General features: G+C 39.4%; 2 protein-coding genes across 4 annotated transcripts; both read left to right on the plus strand.

Annotated features, from left to right (window-relative positions):
• Nucleotides 1–20: 20 nt before the first annotated feature.
• LOC109624833 (nuclear receptor-binding protein-like) lies at nt 21–12,757 on the plus strand. Of its 2 annotated transcripts, none has more exons than XM_069522199.1 (18): nt 21–582; nt 901–1,322; nt 2,269–2,391; nt 3,332–3,433; nt 3,595–3,684; nt 3,926–3,966; nt 4,105–4,199; nt 4,515–4,598; nt 5,207–5,268; nt 5,356–5,454; nt 5,563–5,695; nt 5,819–5,909; nt 6,115–6,165; nt 6,535–6,670; nt 6,852–6,905; nt 7,244–7,307; nt 9,779–9,834; nt 10,178–12,757. In XM_069522199.1, the coding sequence occupies exons 2-18, from the start codon at nt 1,080–1,082 to the stop codon at nt 10,235–10,237; spliced, it is 1,584 nt and encodes a 527-aa protein (XP_069378300.1). In that variant the 5' UTR covers nt 21–582; nt 901–1,079; the 3' UTR covers nt 10,238–12,757. The 2 variants fall into 2 exon arrangements, with proteins under 2 accessions (XP_069378300.1, XP_069378304.1); XM_069522203.1 differs by having other exon boundaries at nt 947–1,322.
• Nucleotides 12,758–12,854: 97 nt separating this feature from the next.
• On the plus strand, nt 12,855–18,192 carry krtcap3 (keratinocyte associated protein 3). 2 transcript variants are annotated; one of them, XM_020079920.2, is made up of 6 exons: nt 12,855–13,048; nt 13,885–14,069; nt 14,480–14,539; nt 14,643–14,840; nt 15,448–15,582; nt 15,796–18,192. In XM_020079920.2, exons 1-6 carry the CDS (start codon nt 13,036–13,038, stop codon nt 15,865–15,867), a joined length of 663 nt encoding a protein of 220 aa, XP_019935479.1. In that variant the 5' UTR covers nt 12,855–13,035; the 3' UTR covers nt 15,868–18,192. The 2 variants fall into 2 exon arrangements, with proteins under 2 accessions (XP_019935479.1, XP_069378314.1); XM_069522213.1 differs by having other exon boundaries at nt 12,876–13,054.
• The last annotated feature ends 522 nt before the right edge of the window (nt 18,193–18,714 follow it).

Raw genomic sequence — 18,714 nt, forward strand, 5'->3', positions numbered from 1 at the left:
AGTGAACAGTCAGGATGGTCCTGAGGACAACTTTTGACAACCTTTGTCAGAAATTATGGATCAAAGAGATTTTACAGTAGCATCAAAGAATGGCTCGCTCCATATCATGGACTACCTGCATTTGCCATACATTCTGTAATACGGGCGCACTTGAAATCAGGAAAAGACGAACGCCTGCTCACTTGACCTCAGTGTGTTGTGTGCTGGGTTGTACTGGGTTGTACCCTCTTTATATACAGTCTATGGTTGTTCCTGGTGTACTGTGTACAATGTGTATGCACCGTTGAACCAAACACACAACTCACAGTGTGACCATGAGTTAAACAGAAGAATGTGCACACACAGTGTATCGCCCCCATGTTGTAGCACTAACTCCTCTCCACTGGGTTTTCCCCCCACACAAACGAGCGCTCCTCTAAGTGCCGCCCCGCCCCTCCCACGTCTGCCAGCAGAAAGGGAGCTGAAAGCCGTCAACACGTTTAATGACGGAGCAGCACTTTTTACCCTAAAGCGTCTCGTCTCTGTCTCGGTGTCAGTATGTAACACGGAGCGGTTGGTCCGGTGCTAGTCCTCAGTGCCTCGGTAAGATTTTTCATCCACTGCGACTCAACTTTGTGTTAGCTGTTTATTTGTTTACCCCCCCCATTAGCATGTTAGCCGAGGGAAAGTTAGCTAAGGAGTGGGAGGCTGAACTTCTCGAAGCTAACGTTGAACGTTAGCAGCAGCCTTGCTAGCTACATTAGCGATTTGAGTTGGACTGAGTGTAGTTTTCTTGTCGCGTGACTGTAACAACGCTACAAACAAAGCCCTTGGCGTTAGCTCGTCCCCCAGGAGTTCACTGAACTGGGTGGGGAAAGTAGGACATGTTTGACAGTGATTGTTGTGACGCTCTTTCCGCAGGTTGCAGTAGTCCTTCAACCCTCTTTGCCCTCGTATGTGCCTACAGCCTTCTTCCTCGTTGATGGACGCTGGACTAGCTTTAACTTCGAGGAGGGGAAACAGTAAGACAGAGGCTTCCCATCACTTGTTGCAGCTCGGGAACAGGAGCACGGAGAAGGAGAGTCAATAGCTGTGTCAGGATGCTGGAGACGGAGAGCAAAGAGGCTCCAGCTGCTGAGAGCAACAAGGCAGAGGTCACAGCGGGACACGTGTCCACTAACACGCTGCAGGTACCAGGTGGAGCATCCGTGTCTCCGCCCGTGGCCTCCATTCACTCTCACTCTCCAGCCCCCCCAGCCACAGAGGATGAGGATGAGAGTGAGGACGAGTCAGACATCTTGGAGGAAAGTCCCTGTGGCCGCTGGCAGAAACGTAGAGAGGAGGTAAGAGGGGAGCAGGAAGCTGAGCTGTCACAGTGTCAGCTGAAAATGAAGAACAGAGTATTATATGTTCAAAAGGTTAACTTGAGACACATCACACTGTCTGTATCAGTCAAAGGTTCATTTGATTCTTGAGTATGTATATTTACTAGTGTCATTTTGATTTGTTTGGATTTTATCTCTATTTAATTGCGTAGTCTCATTGACATTTTCAATATTGTTTTGAAGAGAGACCAGGACAGGAGACGTCCACATTCAGCTGATAAATACAACACAACAAAGAGTAAAATAATGAAAAGTAACACAACAAGGGCGTATGTTCAGAAGTTGTGCAAGTGAAGATAGGCAACTGGACTTGCTGGTGTTTCTTGAAGACGTTTCGTCTCTCATCCAAAAGGCTTCTTTAGTTCAGGAGTTGGCAGGGCCAACAGACAGAGGCAGAATGTTATTCCCATTCACACAAGCAAACACTCAAAGCACGCACACTCAGTATCCAATTAACCCAACCCCAATCTGCATAAGTACCCAGAGAAAACCATAGGAGCAAACCCACACAAACACAGGGAGACTGTGCAAACTCCTCACAGAAAGGACCATGGCCGAACTGGGATTTAAAACCAAACCAAAATTGAACCCACATCATCACCCACATCAGTGTGATATATAACTATCTGAAACCATCTCTGGGGGAAATTACTTTTAGTTGTTTATTTATTGGCCATGTCCCATCAACTAATGCAGGTTTTATGACCCATATTGGACCAGCCCCCAGGGGGGAGGGCAATCGTGATGTTTTGCTTGTATCTCTTTCTTCTAGTTAAGAATATTATATGAGCGTAATTACACGTAAGCAAGTCTTTTTCAAAACATGTTTTTTTTGTCTTGAATTTCACTTCAGAGTTAAAATGTATGATCTCACGAGCCACTTTTCTGTTCCCTTTAAATGTAGGTGAATCAGCGTAATGTACCCGGGATAGATGCTGCGTACTTAGCTATGGACACAGAGGAGGGTGTGGAGGTAGTTTGGAATGAAGTCATGATCTCGGAGAGAAAGAACTTCAAACTGCTGGAGGTGAGGAACGGTGTTACAGAGTAGGAATGAAACGGATAGTTACTTTAAGGAGTATGCACTAATTGTCACGTAGTTGTGACTTGTTCATGTAATTATATATGGATTGTGACAGCAACCAAACACATTTTTCTCTGTTAGCTCATCCAAGCTGTGACCTCAAAATGTAAAAAGGATAAAGAACATTGTTGACTTACTTTCATTGATGTTCATGTGCACAGGTTGAATGAATATAACGATTGATTGGGTATTAAGAGCAGCAGTAGTACCCAGACTCTAATGATAGTTTTAGGGGTGAAAATGACATGGCTCAGTGTTAATGCAATGTGGAAAAACCAGTGTATAACTGCAATCCCCATAACTTCACTGTAGCACATACTGACATCACTAGTACTCTACTGTAACTCTTAATTTTATCACTAGAAATTAACTTACAGGGTACCTGGAAATCCTTCAAAGTTTGTGAATTTGAGAAAATCTGGTTATTCAGACTTTGTAAAATAATTTTAAATGCTTGATTTATTTATTTTGTGCAAAAATGAGAAATTAATGTTCTTTTTGATATATTTATTTAAAACATAAAAGTCACTACATAGCCTGCGTACTGTGGTCTGCATGTGTTTTCACCATCTGTGCTGTGTTAGGGAGGGTAGATACCTGGCAAGCCACTCTCTTTATGTCTTGTCTGTAAAGACAGTTAGTTCTCATAGTGTACTCTTGCTGTTGAAAGAGTAATCAACCATGATCAGTTTCTCAAACTACCAATAAGGGTCCTTGATTTGAACGAAATTACTTAAAACTTCATTGAATTTGATGTTAAAGAATGTGTGGGCAAGTTTTGAAATCATATGTTTTGTACTGGAGAGAAAACACATTTTTTAGAGCTTTTTTCAAGATAGTTAATTCAGACATGCTCTACTTACACACATTTCCTTGTATCTAGGAGAAAGTCAAGGCTGTATTTGATAACTTGATCCATTTGGAACATGCAAATATTGTCAAGTTTCACAAGTACTGGGCTGACACAAAGGAGAACCGGGCCAGGGTGAGTGTCAGACCTTTTATAACATTAATGAATCTTTTGACTGCCAGTTGCATTAATGCAATCATTACTTTCAAGTATCATAAAATTGTCAATTGACAATTGTCTTCTGTTTTATCATTATCAATAATATCTGGTGTCGCCTAATGTCTTCGCTCCCTCAGGTGATTTTCATTACAGAATATATGTCCTCCGGAAGCTTGAAGCAGTTCCTGAAGAAGACCAAGAAGAATCACAAGAGTATGAATGAGAAGGTAAAAGCTGGCTGTATGTAAATACACTGTGAAATAATAAACTTTCATAATTGTGAAAGTAACAGTTCCTTTATAACTGAATACAATTGGATTTGTGGAGTAAGGAACAAGTTTAATAGTCTGGTAAACAAATGTATTGGGGTCCTGTGCACCATTTGGCCTCTTGATATAATGCAAGCCATAGTTGATCCATACTGGCAACCAGCCAGGAAGCGCTCTGATAAGATGTATGGTCCTACAGGCTTGGAAGAGATGGTGCACTCAGATCCTGTCTGCTCTCAGGTTGGCCTTCCTTTTTCAGACATTATGTTCAAAAAGTTAAATATGGACCCTCACAGGAAAATGCACACACAGATAATAATCTAGACCCTCTCTCACATAATTTGTATGCATTTGTGAATGTTTTTTCCTATTGAGCAGTTATCTCCACTCATGTGATCCACCCATCATCCATGGTGACCTGACCTGTGATACCATCTTCATTCAGCACAACGGGCTCATCAAGATAGGATCAGGTATAGAATTACACTGGTTTGCTTTAACTGCTTTAGGTAGCGGAGCGGCAGTGCTGCTGTTGGGGTCAAATTAAACTGAATAATGGATGTAAAGATTGGAAATTTCAAATATTTTTATGCAAAATTTCCTGAACTGTTCCAAATGAACCCTGTACATTGTGTGTAAACAAGGGTGGTGTGCTTGGTCCTCCCTCTCACATTCTTTCCTTTTCCTCGGCCTGTGTTTTACTCTTTTCTGCAGCACACTCATTTCTCTTGATGTTCATCATCCTGCTTCTACATAATCCTCTTTATTGTCCCTTGTCTCATCTACAGTTGCTCCAGACACTATAAACAGCCATGTCAAGACTTGTCAAGAGGAACAGAAGAACATGCACTTCTTTGCTCCAGAATATGGAGGTAGATATTTCTATGGTTGCTGATATTGAAGGTCTCTGAGCTCCAGAGTAAACTGAATCACACAGATCTATTGGACAGTATCCCTCAACTTACTGTTTTTAGGATATGGTACTTTCAGCCATTGAAATTATATAGTTTCTCACAAAATATATCATATTAAGAGAATGTAATAGAACAAGGACTGGTTATCTTTTAATCCTTTTTTTTACTGGAAAAACTCGTGTCAATCTTCTTAATACAACTTCGAGAACAAATTAGAAACGATCTTAAAGAATAAAGGAAAAAAGGACTTGAAGTCTCAATTGATGGCAACTTTTGATCCTTGACACTTTGACATAATTTAAGATACATTTTGATTGGAATTAAAGAAAGGAATAGTTTGGTTACATGCTCATCCCATTTTGTTGCAATGAGATTTACATGTTAAACATAAAGAAGGCTCTGGGTCAGGATCAAGCATCCATTTGTGAATATCTTCTGTATTCACTTAGCTGCTCTGTTTTTTATAAAGTTTGGTTTCATAACAAGATCTAAGTCTTGAATAAGGACAAATTCTGATATGATTTCTGTAATATATTGTTTCCATGTTATTCTTTCTCTCATTGTAGCTGTTGATGATGATGTCACTACTGCTGTAGACATTTACTCATTCGGCATGTGTGCATTAGAGGTGAGATTGGACCCATGATACAAGATAGAATGGCTTGAGCCCTGCACCAAAGCAATATGTCAATGTGTGTGTTTTGCTGTGTTGCAGATGGCGCTCCTGGAGATCCAGGGGAATGGAGAGTCCTATAATGTTTCTCAGGAGGCCGTAAACAATGCCATACATTTACTGGAGGACCCATTGCAGAGGGTAAGATAGAGAGAGTAGAATGTGTTCATGAGAATCTTAAAAGAACATACAAAGAAGTTTTTCTTATGGTTGTCTTTGAAAAGTGAGACCAGTTGTTTATTTTTGCAGGAGTTAATCCAGAAATGCCTCGAGTGTGATCCTAGTACCAGACCTACAGCCAGAGAGCTTTTGTTTAACCAGGCTCTGTTTGAAGTGCCTCAGCTAAAACTGCTGGCTGCACATTGTATTGTCAGCCACCAACGTGAGTCTTAACACACACACACACACACACACACACACACACACATAAAGTTTAAGTAATATGTTTTTTTATGCTAGTGTCTCATCTTATTCAATTGTTCTTTAATAATTCCTAAATATCTAGACATGATACCTGAAAATGCCCTAGAGGAGATAACCAAGAACCTGGACCCCAACCTGGTCATTGCTGAGATTAAAGAGGATGTTCAGCTCAAGTAAGGGACAGAAATTAATGTTGTACTTATTATTTGTTCTTCCAGTAATTAATAATATAAAAATGTAACCCATCTTGTTGTGCACTTTATTGCTCTAGACTTATATATGTTTTATTATCTAATATAGTCCTAAAGGATTTACTGAATTTATGGTTCTAATATCTCAAGCAATATAATCAAGTGTGATTTAAATTTTTTCCCATAGGCTTTCACAGTTTCCTGCTTTAGAACTCGATAAATTCCTGGAGGATGTCAGGTAAGAAGCAAATCAGTGTTGTGTACTCCAAGGTTTTAAGCAAGCTCAGTATGTGTGATGTGAAAATGTGCATCTAATTTAAAAAGCCCCAAAGATATAATGCTCTCAGGCCACATGGGGGCAGTAGTTAGCTATGTGATTATCTCTGTACCTCTCAATGAAATGTTCTTTCTACGTGTGATACGGTGCTATAATCAAGCATTAGTCCTAGATACCTTGATTTTTGCAATTTTAAGGCAAAATCATTGTAGTTGAAGATCTAGTTTTTAGATTTGCAATTTATTTATCTTCTGTGTTCTTAATTTTCTTTATTATCTTCTATATTTTCTCCAAATCTCCCTGTCTTTGTCTTTGTCTTTCCTGTGTCAGGAATGGTATTTATCCAATGACGGCGTTCGGGCTGCCCTGTCCTCAGCAGCCTCAACAGGAGACTATTCAATCTCCTGTCGTCATCCCCTTGGTCAAATCCCCCACCCCTGAACCTGCTGAGCTTGAGACACGACGGGTGTGTTTGACAGATTAAGCTGCTGAGTAAAGACAATGCTGTCACATTGGTGACAATAAGTGATCATCTTGAGGCTCCTGCTTCTCAATTTCCACTGAATTAAGTTATACATTGCACATTTGTGCAAAGAAGTTACTGCAAAATTGTACCAATATTTCATTCTTCCATACTTCTCCCGCAGGTCATTCATATGCAGTGTAATGCTGAACCTGTGGAGGAGGGTGCAAAGTTTCATGTGAGTCATAACATTTACAAGTTGATGATTTATTTTAAAGGGACTGATTTAGAGGATAAGGGGAGATCCATTGACATAAATTAAAATAATATTAATCATTATTTTATAATAATAATAAATAAATAAAATAACACTGGAATTTTGGTTTTCATGTTACCTGTAGGCCACTTGGAAAGAGCAATGAAGGGAGGGTTATTCAGTTGGTTGCAATCTAAAACCTCACAGCTAGATGCAACTATATGCAGCAACTCTAAAGTTGACCAACCATGATGATAAACAAGCTATTTGTTATTTCCTGTGCATTCAAACCATTTTCTCTGTTGTCTCTCCTCTTTTAGCTAACATTACTGCTGAAACTGGATGATAAACTGAACAGACATCTAAGCTGTGACATGTTACCCAGTAAGAACAACTCTTCTGTATCACACACTGGCACATACTCATTGAGCTTAAACATACAGTTTAGTGTATTAGGAAATCCATACCAGTCAGGCTCTACTTTTGTCTGAAATAAAAACACTCATCCATGTAGTTGTGCATGTAGTTTTGTATTCATGTATTTCATGTCGTTTTTATTGAGTAGAGTCATTTTGTCCATCTGGACAGTTTAGTTCTACAGTTTGGTTTTAATGACGATGACATACATTTATGAGATTTTAATGAATATAATTAAATGATATGATTATTTCTGAATGAATTATTGTGTAGGCAAGTCCAGTCTTCTCTCAGTTTTACCACACACAGTGGTTTTATTGTTCACTTCCTCTCCATGTGTGTCATCAGAGGCATGCAGGAAAGTGAGAGTGAGATTCCAGAGAGTTTGAAACTCACATGGCATCACAATATACAGTAGCGTGCAAGACTATTTAAAGCTGAGGGACTGTCGCTTGCATGTCATAAAAACCTTGCCCCTCCATTTTTGAAAATTTATTCGGATTGCATCCTCAAATCGTTTCTGAATGACTGTAAAAATCTTTGACTCTGTTGTAAATGTTTTTTTGTAAAACAAAAGTGAGCCATCGTGAGAAATCCTGATGTTTTTATCGCTTTTCATTTTACACCAATGTTTCAGTATTTTTATTGGTGCCACGTATGGCAAGCAAGGCAAAAGAGAAAATAACACACAGCACAACTGTTGCCCTGGTCAGAATAATGTTGGTAGCATGGTCCAATGTGCACATGTACACGCAGGTATGGTAGGCATGTATAACGTTGCAGGCGTGTGGGGAATGCTGGGCCTGTGAAAGGCTGCAGCTGACAGCTGTCACCTCCTATGTCATGATCTGTCCATCTCCTCCAGGTTCTCATCTCTCTCTCTCTCACTCACTCTCACACTCACTCTCACACTCTCTCTCACACTCTCTCACACACACACACACACACACACACACACACACACACACACACACACACACACACACACACACACACACACACACACACACTAACCCACTTTCACTGGACTTGATCTTTTCTGCTCTTCCTCCATTTCTCCACACTACCACCTAATACCACTGGCACACATACTGCACATTCTCATCCATGTACACCACTGCACTTAGTCAATCTCACAGACACTACCTGTTCCTTTGTTAACAGTCGCTCCTGCTGATATCAGGGGATATTCTTTCCAAAGGTTTCCTTATCAACAAGACAAAGTCCAAAGTCAATCTGTCTTGGGTCAGGAGCTAACCAAGCCACTTAAATTTCACCCATTTGGCCTTTTGCTTGTCTCTCCTACAACTTATTTCAGAGAATTCACGATTGAAGCTTGTTTTTATTCTCAAAACGAAACTCTTTTTGTTGTATGGTTTTATATCAAACCACGAATCAGCAGGGAAGTCTTTTCTTTCCCACAGCTTTCTTTTGTTAATGTCAAAGTTGTTGGATGCTCCATCTCCTCCACTTGTTTGTCTTGTTCCAGCCACATTCCTGGTTCAGTTGTAAATTGACAGCTTGGTTATTAAAAATCAGTCGACCCTGACCAGTTCTCTGCTCACAGGAAAAGAAAGTCCCTATAGGGGCGGCTACTAAAGTAATAATAAAAAACACTTTTGTTAGATACTATTCATTCATTACAAAAACAGGACAGCACAGTAAAAGGAGGGGTTATTTTTTATCACAAAAAGTTGAGCAGCTGCATTACAACATGGATTACTGACATTGCTGAAATCTTAATCTGCTTTTCCCAAGATATCTTGTTCCTGCATAGCTGTTCAAACGTTGGGTCTTGAAAGAAGTCCTACCTGGAGTGAAGATTTTTTTGTTTAAACTAGAAAAACTAAGTGGAAAACTTTGAATGAGTTAGGAGTTAATTAAGATTTTGGGGACAAGCATTAAAGGCTAGAATGAAAATTAGAAAATGTAAAATGTTAGCCCAGTCATAAAGTTGTGGACAAGTTGTAGTAAGAATAAGGATCAGTCCATCCAATCATTAAGCCTTGAATATAGCGCAATATTTTAAAAACAAAAGCGTATTAACGTACCCGAATGAGACCGTGCTATCTGAAACATGTTGGCTTTTTAATTTTCCTGTCAGATGAGTCCCATTTTGTTGTTTCAACTGTAACTAATGTCACTTAATGTTAAATGTCCACAGAAATCAATTTAAAATGGCATTATGAAACAACAAAGTGGGCTCACAGATGAGAGAGCAACAGCAGGATCAGCTGTTTGGTGGTTGCTAATGTGTTTAAGGTGGGATTTGGATTTAAAAGCAGCAGCTGGTCAATATTTTTCTGAATGTGCCTCCGTCTGTCCTTGTATTTTTGTGTGAGTGGTGTAGTATTTGCATAATTCCATCAGAGATACTGTTATGTCATGATGTTACATGTCCATGAATTAGTGACTAACTACACTTATGTGTGTTTCAGATGAATCTGGTCAAGAGCTGGCTGAAGAGTTGGTGCAACTGTGCTTTATCAGTGAGGTGGGTGGTAGCTGGCTTTTTCTGCAAAGTGTTTGCAAATCCATTAGATTTTAAAAGGTGACCTCATCCCCCATCAGCACACCTTCCCTTTATGCACATTAACTGTTTTATAAAGTAAGTGCTCTGGTGCCCACTCAATTTAGTATGCACACAACTCCCCTCTCATGTGTATCGTCTCTGGATCTATCTATGGGTGGGGGTTTATGCATGAAGACCCAATCCATAACGACTCCATCCTCTTAACTGTAATGTCAGCATATAACTTTAGTATCTAGCAGGTCAGTTTATTTTTCTAACATCCTGAATTGTTGAAAATATGTATTCTCTTTGTTTTCCCTCACAGTTGGACCAAAACAAAATTGCCTGTCTGCTAGAAGAAAGCTGCAGTCAAGCTCTTCACTAGCAAGGGTTTCCTCAACCATGTCTCCATCTAAGTACAATCTCTCAATCCTGTTACACAATTTGTTTTTGAATATTCAACTCAGTGACTATATTTTTGGGGGGGGGGGTTGTTTTGTCTTGTATACTGAGCTGTAGTTAGCAATGTGACCAAAACTCGAGGGTTTTTCCTTGGAAAAGGGGATTCATGCTTCCTAAAAGCGCACTTAACCTTTCATGTAAAGCCAGTTTCACTCCAAAGCCACCGACAGAGATTTCACACATTCTGTAAGTACATATACTCTATATAGATAGATTCAGGGTAGATAGAGCAGGCATTTGCCCGGGGCCCCTGAACTGAGAGCGGCTGATTTTGTTAGTCCTCAACAATGACAATTTTGTGAGATACTGTGGGGTTCAGTTTGGTTCAGTAAAGAGCCTTTTTGTCTGTGGCCCCCAAAGTCCCTTGAAACACTCCTCCACAGATTGGATTGTTTTGAATGAGCTAACTTTGATCTTTGCTGTTAAGTTTATTTAAAAAGTAAACCTCATTAATGCTGCAACACACTTGATCACAACATTATTGTCTAGATTTCTTACAGCTTTACAATGAAATCCAATTGTTTTACAAGCACACAGTTGCATTTTAGTGTGAGGTGTTTATTTTGTAATAGATTATGTGTTGTCTGGTCTAAAACATCATAACTGATTGAGGCCTTCCCTGGAGTCACACCACTTACTAACTCACCACTAAAGTGGTGTACCCAATTATAATAGTTGGACCTTCATGTTTTGACCAGCAGCAAAACTGACTCCCCTAGAAATACAGAGACACTTTCTACCCAAAGAAAACTTACAGATGAGTGAGAGGGGGAAGTGAGAATGTTCATCCATTTTCACTTCCCCCTCTCACTTGGCTCTTTTTTATTACCTCGTACAACAAAACATTCCCAGCTCTTTGACTTTTGTGAAGTGTTGGACCAAACTATCACCTATCAAATTAAATATATAGAATAGTTTAGAAACTGGATTGCAAAGCTGGAAACCATAGTTATTTTTTAATAGATAAAAACCTACGGTGAATATTTTTTAAAGGCCTTTGATACAGAACAAAATGTATGTGCATTGCTGCATATCCCATTCTGGTAAAGTGTCTTGCCAACTCTCTCTGGAAGATAGCTACTGTGAGGTACTGTGAACTCAGTGTTACTGAATTTTCGTTTGTGTCTTTGTTTTTCTTATTACGCTCCACTGTTTGCCTTAATGTGGGTGGCCTGCACAGATGCCTTAAAGTTCTCCTTTCTCTATTTGTTTTTACTCTTATTATTCTTTTATTGACTGTTTTACCGTTTGCTGCTTTTTGGGTTCACACATGTTACTCTGCCTAAAATCCATTCACATGTGACGTGTGTAGTGATCATGGCTGCCATATGCTGTAGAGAGAGAAACCTGCCTTTTCCCGTTACATCTCTGTGATAATTTCATGTTTTATACATGTTACAGATACTGTATATCATGTTTTTCTTTACATGTTTCCATTTTTTACTGTTGTTTCACATGGAAACGACATTGTTTTGTGAGCCCATACACAACTTGGTCACATAACAGAGCATTTGATAAAAGTGGGATATAGTGGATTTACATCATCCTTCACAAAGTGCTTTGAAACTTTAATACATCATTTTACATAATACAGACCTTGTTTAGACCTTTATTTAGATCAAGGAGTTTTCTGATGCCTGACATTTTGGCCCAGAACTCTTTGTGCACTACTGGTACTACTGTGTCTGAACGCTCACACAGTTCAACATCTTTAACAGGCAGTAAGAATGTAAAGAAAATATAATATTCTGATTATGTGTGGAAAAACAACTGTTCAGATTTTATTTCATACAGTTACTTCTCTTGTCCTCGTATTTTGCTCCTCTCCCTGCTTAACTGAAAACCTCCGTACGAGCTTTCAAACAGAGCTTTCCTCTAATGCTGGATTTTGAATTATATACAGTGAAATCACTGAAATATGAATCCAATGACCTCCACTTTCTATTTTTGAAGTGTTCCTTTTTTATGTATTCAGGTATCCATGTGCTTCAATCTGCATTTTCTTTTTCCTGCACATAACATGTCTAGTCCATCTCAATGCATTGTTTACTCTGTTCTTGATTGTAAATCCCAAAGATATGTTCTCAAATTAGCCAGTAGAATGTAAATGCACCACTCCTGGTGTAGAGAAGTGGTGAAAACCAACCAATGTGATCACCAGGGCAGCTTTACTCTTACTCTGTCTTGTCTCTGCCCCCCCACTCTCTCTCTCTTTCTCTGTAACATCTTTTCCACCAAAATGATTGGTGCTGCTGAAACTGTTAATTAAGTTATCATTTGTATGGGATGGGCAGCTTTAGCCTGTTACTCCAGGGTTTGAGCTTCGGGTTTTATTTGGACGTTCTAATATTTTGTATTTGACATGGATGTGAGTAAATGTGTGTCTTTTCTGAGACTTGCATCCTGCAAAGTGTGACACTTTCAAATAAATGTGTAAAGTGCTTGACTGTGTCATTCGACTGGTTTTGTGAGCGTGGAGTGAAATCACAGGAGCTCACAGCAGGTGTGAACTGTTGCGCCCCTCAGCGTCCAGCGAGCTGCAGGTAATTCACAGGTGAGATTAGTGACGTCATACAGGAAGTGGACACGGTCCGTGGACACAGTCCGTGGACTCCTCTCTCTCTGTCTCTGTGTGTGTTGGTGTGTGTTTGTGTCGGTGGAGTTGCTCTTAATTTGCAGATCTTGCTTTGATTGACGGGAAACATCTGGCGCAGCGCAGAGATGTGCACGTTCGGTGAGTGTGAGTTTCCCGGTGCTGCTCCTCGGTCAGTAATGGCGCAGCTCAGTGCTTCTCCCTCCGTGTGTCTATCTGACCACAGGCCTGCTGGTGGCCCGACACGGTTTCACTTTGAACACTTTGAATGTGTGACATGTTTTAAGAGCTGCTAACTCAGATCGTTCATGTGGACACTACCTCCTCATCTCTGTGAATCCCTCACAACAAGCTCCTGTGTGTAAATGAATCTGTTGCTCGTGTGTGTCCGCGCTTCAATCATGACAACCGCTTACCACCAGAATAAAACGTTAATCCGAAACCAAGGCCTTCAAAAAAGAAAATTTATCAATATCAAAGTATACATGAAGTATATCAGCTGATGTGAATGTATCTTCTTATACACTTCAACTCACAGTATAAAGCTAGATGGATCAAATAGCTGATATTAATTTGCCTTATGTCAGCCAATAAGTAACAATAATTTGTAATGTATACATGTCATGTTTGGTTTGAGGTACTTTAGAAATAATATTCATATTGCAGGTTTTCCTCCGCAGGATACTGACTAGTCAATGTATTAACTTGTAAAATGATCAGCTTAGTTTGTGTCTTGGTCACATTTATTTTTTATATTGACAAAGATTGTTTATGTCCAAAAGAATTTGCCAATATATCTTTATCAGACTTTTTAAACTTTTTAAAAAGTTGAATTATGTTACCTATCATCCACAAATCAGTTGGTCCACAACACGGAATGAAGGAGTGGGCTCTTCCATACTTCCTGTTTCAAGCTGTCGCACTATTTTTCTATGAAGTGCGTTAATAGTATATTGTGCTGTATGTCTGTCTTCAAGATAAGGACAAAGGGCCAAGGAGGCTGATGAAGAAGGGATTAACTCTCATCCTGGTCGGCCACATTAACTTCATCCTCGGAGCCATTGTCCATGGCAATGTCCTCCGCCACATTTCCAAACCCAGTCAGCAAATCTCTACTGAATACACTGTAGCCAACATCGTCTCTGTCACCTCTGGCCTGCTGGTGAGTGGATGATATTCCTGCCAAATCCTCTGAGCAGATTAGGTGAAGAAACTGAGGAACCTCAGGTTTATAGAACTTTCAAAAGACAAACAAAAATTATTCCATATTTTACTTTGAAATTGATGATTCATCCAATAAACTAATGTTGCGTCGTCATTCATGTCAGTGACTCAGAGCTACAAGTGTAAACTCAGCTTTCACAGATGATTTGCTCTTCTGTTAAAGTGCTGTGAATCTCTGTCAGCAATCAAGACTAAACTTGCCCATTAATAAGGAGCTGGTTTTTCAAACCAGTCGCTTTAGGGCAGGCGTCATTACACTGAGGTTTCAGATAAACTGCCAGTTGTTGTTGATGATAATGATGTCATGTTTCTGTGAAATACACCTCATGTCGTCATTTCAAATTACAGAGCATTACCAGTGGAATTATTGCCATTGTGGTGTCAAGAAACATCCATGTGATAAAGCTGGTAAGAATTAGATTTATTCTCAACAACTGGTCTGATCACTTCAGTCACTCATCCCCTGAATCTCTTCTTCTCTTTATACATGATGTCGTCTCTGTGTCTCCAGCAAATAGGACTTATGATTGTGTCATTCCTGAACGCCCTGCTCTCAGCAGCGTGCTGCACAGGTCTCCTCCTTGCAATTGGTATCACTGTTGCCCACGGTGGTCAAGGTTTGATGCTGGGGTGTAACGACACACAGGTGCCCATCAACGCTCGGTCACCAGTCAGTGCCCAGTGCCCTTTTGACACAACACGAATTTATGTGAGTGTAAACTTTCCTTTTCCATTTTCCTCTATTTAAAAAGTTCTACCTTCCTCGATCCTTCTGCTTTTCCCCTTAGTTTTTACCATAGACTGTTTATAAAGATGGACATGACCGCTCCCCACATGTAATGTCAGAGGGTTTCCACCGCCACTAGTTGGCTGGCTGCTGTTTAGGTCATAAACCTCGCCTCATCCATGTTAGTGAATGGGACATGAAGTACAAGTCAAATACATTTTTCTCAAAGATGGTGTCTGTAATTTAGGAAGTTTTTATTATACTGACGTTTACACTTGTTATACACTTGTTCAAGTGTTCATTTTTCCGGTACGTTTGGTATTAATTAGTTATTTGATGCTATAAAAGGAGGGTGAAATTTCATGATTGACTCATAAGTGGTCGAGCGCATTTATCGTCTGGATCCAAATATATTTGAAGGATATTCTGACTTCATTTCTGGATAGTTGGAGGAAGTGGAGACGCATCGTTCATCTTTATATATAGTCTATGTTTTTTATAGTTAAAGCCGCAAGTGCTCAACATTGTAGTATTATTTTTTATATGTATTTCTTTATTTTCCGTGTCTCCATAACTTTCTGTCTCGTAGGACACCACCCTGGCATTGTGGGTTCCGTGTGCTGTCCTGTCAGCGGTTGAGTTCGGACTGTCTCTCTGGTGCTTCATCGTTGGACTGGCTCTCAGGGGGCTGGCACCCTGTGGGAACAGCTACATCAAAGAGCAGGTGTGTCTCTGTGTGGGGGTGAGGATATACTGGAGGGATTTACCTGTGGTGTGTGTCTGAATGTCTGTTTGATTAAGACATGCACACACTTCGTCACAGTCAAACACACGCATACAATTGTCCACAGATTGTCCCACCTGATCAGTCTCTGTAGGCCAAAGGAAAATACAAACGCACTCAATTCATTCTTCGTCCCGTCATTCTCTTTTCCAGTTGGAGGAAGAGGCTGAGTGCTCTCCACACAGCCAACGTCTGATTGGACAGCGCCTCAACCCTGATGCCTAACTGAACAAAAACCATGCAGGAAGGATATAACTCCATGAAGGCAAGCACAGCCATAACCCAAACGCCATCATTGCACTGATATTAAGACTAGTGCATTTTGCCCTGCATTCAGCTGGGTGAGTGTCACTGTGGAGCAGCGGTGGAATCAGTCTGGTTCTTGCTTTGTGGTGTCATGAAGCTTCACCCTGATTCCCAGGTGGTTAACCACGACCATATATATAAACCAAACTGTTTACCTTCTATGTACAGCTGTGAGAAGGCAGCCGATTTCATCCATATGTGCCTGATGAAACTTAATGAATGAAAGTTATAAATAAATTTACAGTTCCACATAAAAAACCCACATCTGTATGTTTAGCAGGTGCATTCCAAAGTGTAGATTCAGTGTAGAAGCTACAGTATGAAATCAATAATCTTTTCAGTCTTATCAGTATCCCACCTTGGCTGTTTTGCACTACCAGGTATGTTAAGCCAAGCATGTCTTTTTATACGAAGCATAAAATATATATTAGATATATTATATAATACTATTAATATAATATTATAGTCTGTAAGCTTTGTTCATGAAGAAAGTCCAATTTCATTTTTGCAAAAGTATTAATATTTAAGCTGAGTTCAGGATTATTTCAGTTTGTATTAACTAATTTTCACATTGCAGCAAAATCTCTTATCTTTTGTTTTTAAGTGTGTGTATTATATTTTAACTGTTTCACCCAGATTATATATTTTCTTTTACCTGAGCTATAATAATACTCTTCAACGTTTGTCTAAATATATTCACAAATAACAAATTTACATGGCCCTAGGAGAGTGCATACCAATGCCAAGGAGGCCCAACAGTCCCTTTATGAAACCACTTTTAAATTCACTAGATGCTGATTTTTATTTGGATCAGCACCAAATTGCACACACTCATTAATATTACTCCCCTTAACCTGTCTGATTATTTACATCAAGAATCGTTCATTATTTTTCTGAGAGATCAACAAACATTTTTGAAATCTTATGTTGAAGAAAGTGAAGAAAAATCCCTGGATCTTCCTTCCTGTCTGGATCTGCACCAAAATTGCATTACTTTCTTCTTGACCCATATTGCATAGTCCCACTTACTTACGTGGTGATCCGTCCAGTAGACTTGCGTAGTTTTGCTAACACACAGACAGATAGACAAACAAATGCAGAGGAACACATAACCTCTTCAGTGGAGCTAACTGTTATGTTAAGTTATGTCATGTAAAGTGTGTGATGCATTAAAATACCAAATTATCTTTAATACAGCTTTTATCTTCAAACTGAATTAAACAGGCTTTTAGTTTATATTATTAGACAAATCCAGTTTTCAGAAATGTTCATTAGCATCCACTGTGGCTGATGAACATATCACAGACACAGCCACTGTACTACATTTCATGTTTGTTTGTTTTTTTGTACTTTTTCATTCTTAACGTTTATCTGAAAACATTATTTGTGAGCTTGGTGCTAGAATTATTACATTTCACCATTTTTTTAAACAATATGTTAGGGTTTCTAATCCACAGGGGCATGAAGCAAAATGTAAAAAATGTAAATGTTTTATTTTGTAGTTGTTAACTCAACTAAGACACATGCAGTGATCAAGTGATCAAACAATTGAGAACTATGGTCAGAATTTGCAAATACAGACCCCAGAGTCACCATAGGTCTCATCACAGACAGTTGAGATTGTTAAAAAGCAGTGTGGTGGGGGTATTAAGAGGATGTTCTTAAAAAGATCAAAACTGCAGCTTAGATGTTTATGGACTGAGCGCCTCTGTACATTATACATTGTGGGTTTAATGTCAAGTAGGGTCATATTAAGAGGTTTTACCAGTATGTGGGCCAGCAGCCCTAGCCCCCCCCCCACAACCCAACTACAGAGAGGATCAGATCAGATCAGCCATGAAACAGTTAATCTAGTGCCGTGCTCAATCGTGTGGAAGGGAATCATAGCACGCAGCACTAATCCTGAGGCTGTAAGGGATAAATATTGACATAGTGTCGTGTGATATCATCACAACATGTCTGTGTGGCTGTTTCATTTGGCATGACTGTGATGTCACTCTTAAAAATAATAATTCTATTTGAAGTCACAGGATGAATATAAGGTAAGATGCGTCTTAGGACAGAAGTAATTTGACATAATATTCAATGAAGGTCCGTTTTTATCATTTTGGTATTAAGTGCATTTTTTTTCTTAAATGATCAAACGATTATCAAATCATTTATTTAGAAAATGGTTTTCATTATTACATACACTATCCCTGAGATTGTGTTATTTTCTTGAAATAAAGGTAATGAAGATTGAACCCTTTCCCTCGACTGTCTCCATCTCTCTGTGGTAAATCTGTAATGAATTTAATGGATTTGGACCAAATAAAATTCAGTAATCACTTTATTATATTAATCATTGTGGTTAAATGGATAATCCAAAACCTTTTCTGGTTCTATTGTTTGTTTCAAAACAAGGTAAATTCAAGCTCTTAGGACAAACACTGTGCAGTTACTCATCTTTCTCCTTGATTCAGTGAAGCTGTAGACTCTCAAATCGTGTATTTTGCAACGTTGATTGAACGTTGCTTTTTAAAAACGGATGGAGGCCTATATTGTTCATTTAGTAGTCCCTCCACTGAGCACCCCAAGTGAGTGAGTGAGTGAGTTAGTATCTCCAGGCCTTCTGTTTCCACAATCTATGTTGTGTCTGGTGCTTCTTCACACACTCTTGTGTCATGTGTGCATCCCAGGTTAGATCCCATTTAACCCACAAAATGGCTTTTATGTGACCTTGAGAATGATGCATGAACCCCTGCTGGCTCTGGAGCCATAAAAGGA

This window comes from Paralichthys olivaceus, chromosome 1, assembly GCF_024713975.1.
Source record: "Paralichthys olivaceus isolate ysfri-2021 chromosome 1, ASM2471397v2, whole genome shotgun sequence".
Lineage (NCBI taxonomy): Eukaryota > Metazoa > Chordata > Actinopteri > Pleuronectiformes > Paralichthyidae > Paralichthys > Paralichthys olivaceus.

Bases quoted from the DNA above. Each gene is read 5' to 3' on its own strand.
- LOC109624833 (XM_069522199.1), top strand. From the start codon at position 1,080: ATGCTGGAGACGGAGAGCAAAGAGGCTCCAGCTGCTGAGAGCAACAAG. The intron at 3,685-3,925 runs GTAAAAGCTGGC...ATGGTCCTACAG, and splicing joins ACAAGAGTATGAATGAGAAG to GCTTGGAAGAGATGGTGCAC. The intron at 4,200-4,514 runs GTATAGAATTAC...TCTCATCTACAG, and splicing joins GCTCATCAAGATAGGATCAG to TTGCTCCAGACACTATAAAC.
- krtcap3 (XM_069522213.1), top strand. The intron at 14,070-14,479 runs GTGAGTGGATGA...TTCAAATTACAG, and splicing joins CTGTCACCTCTGGCCTGCTG to AGCATTACCAGTGGAATTAT. The intron at 15,583-15,795 runs GTGTGTCTCTGT...TCTCTTTTCCAG, and splicing joins ACAGCTACATCAAAGAGCAG to TTGGAGGAAGAGGCTGAGTG.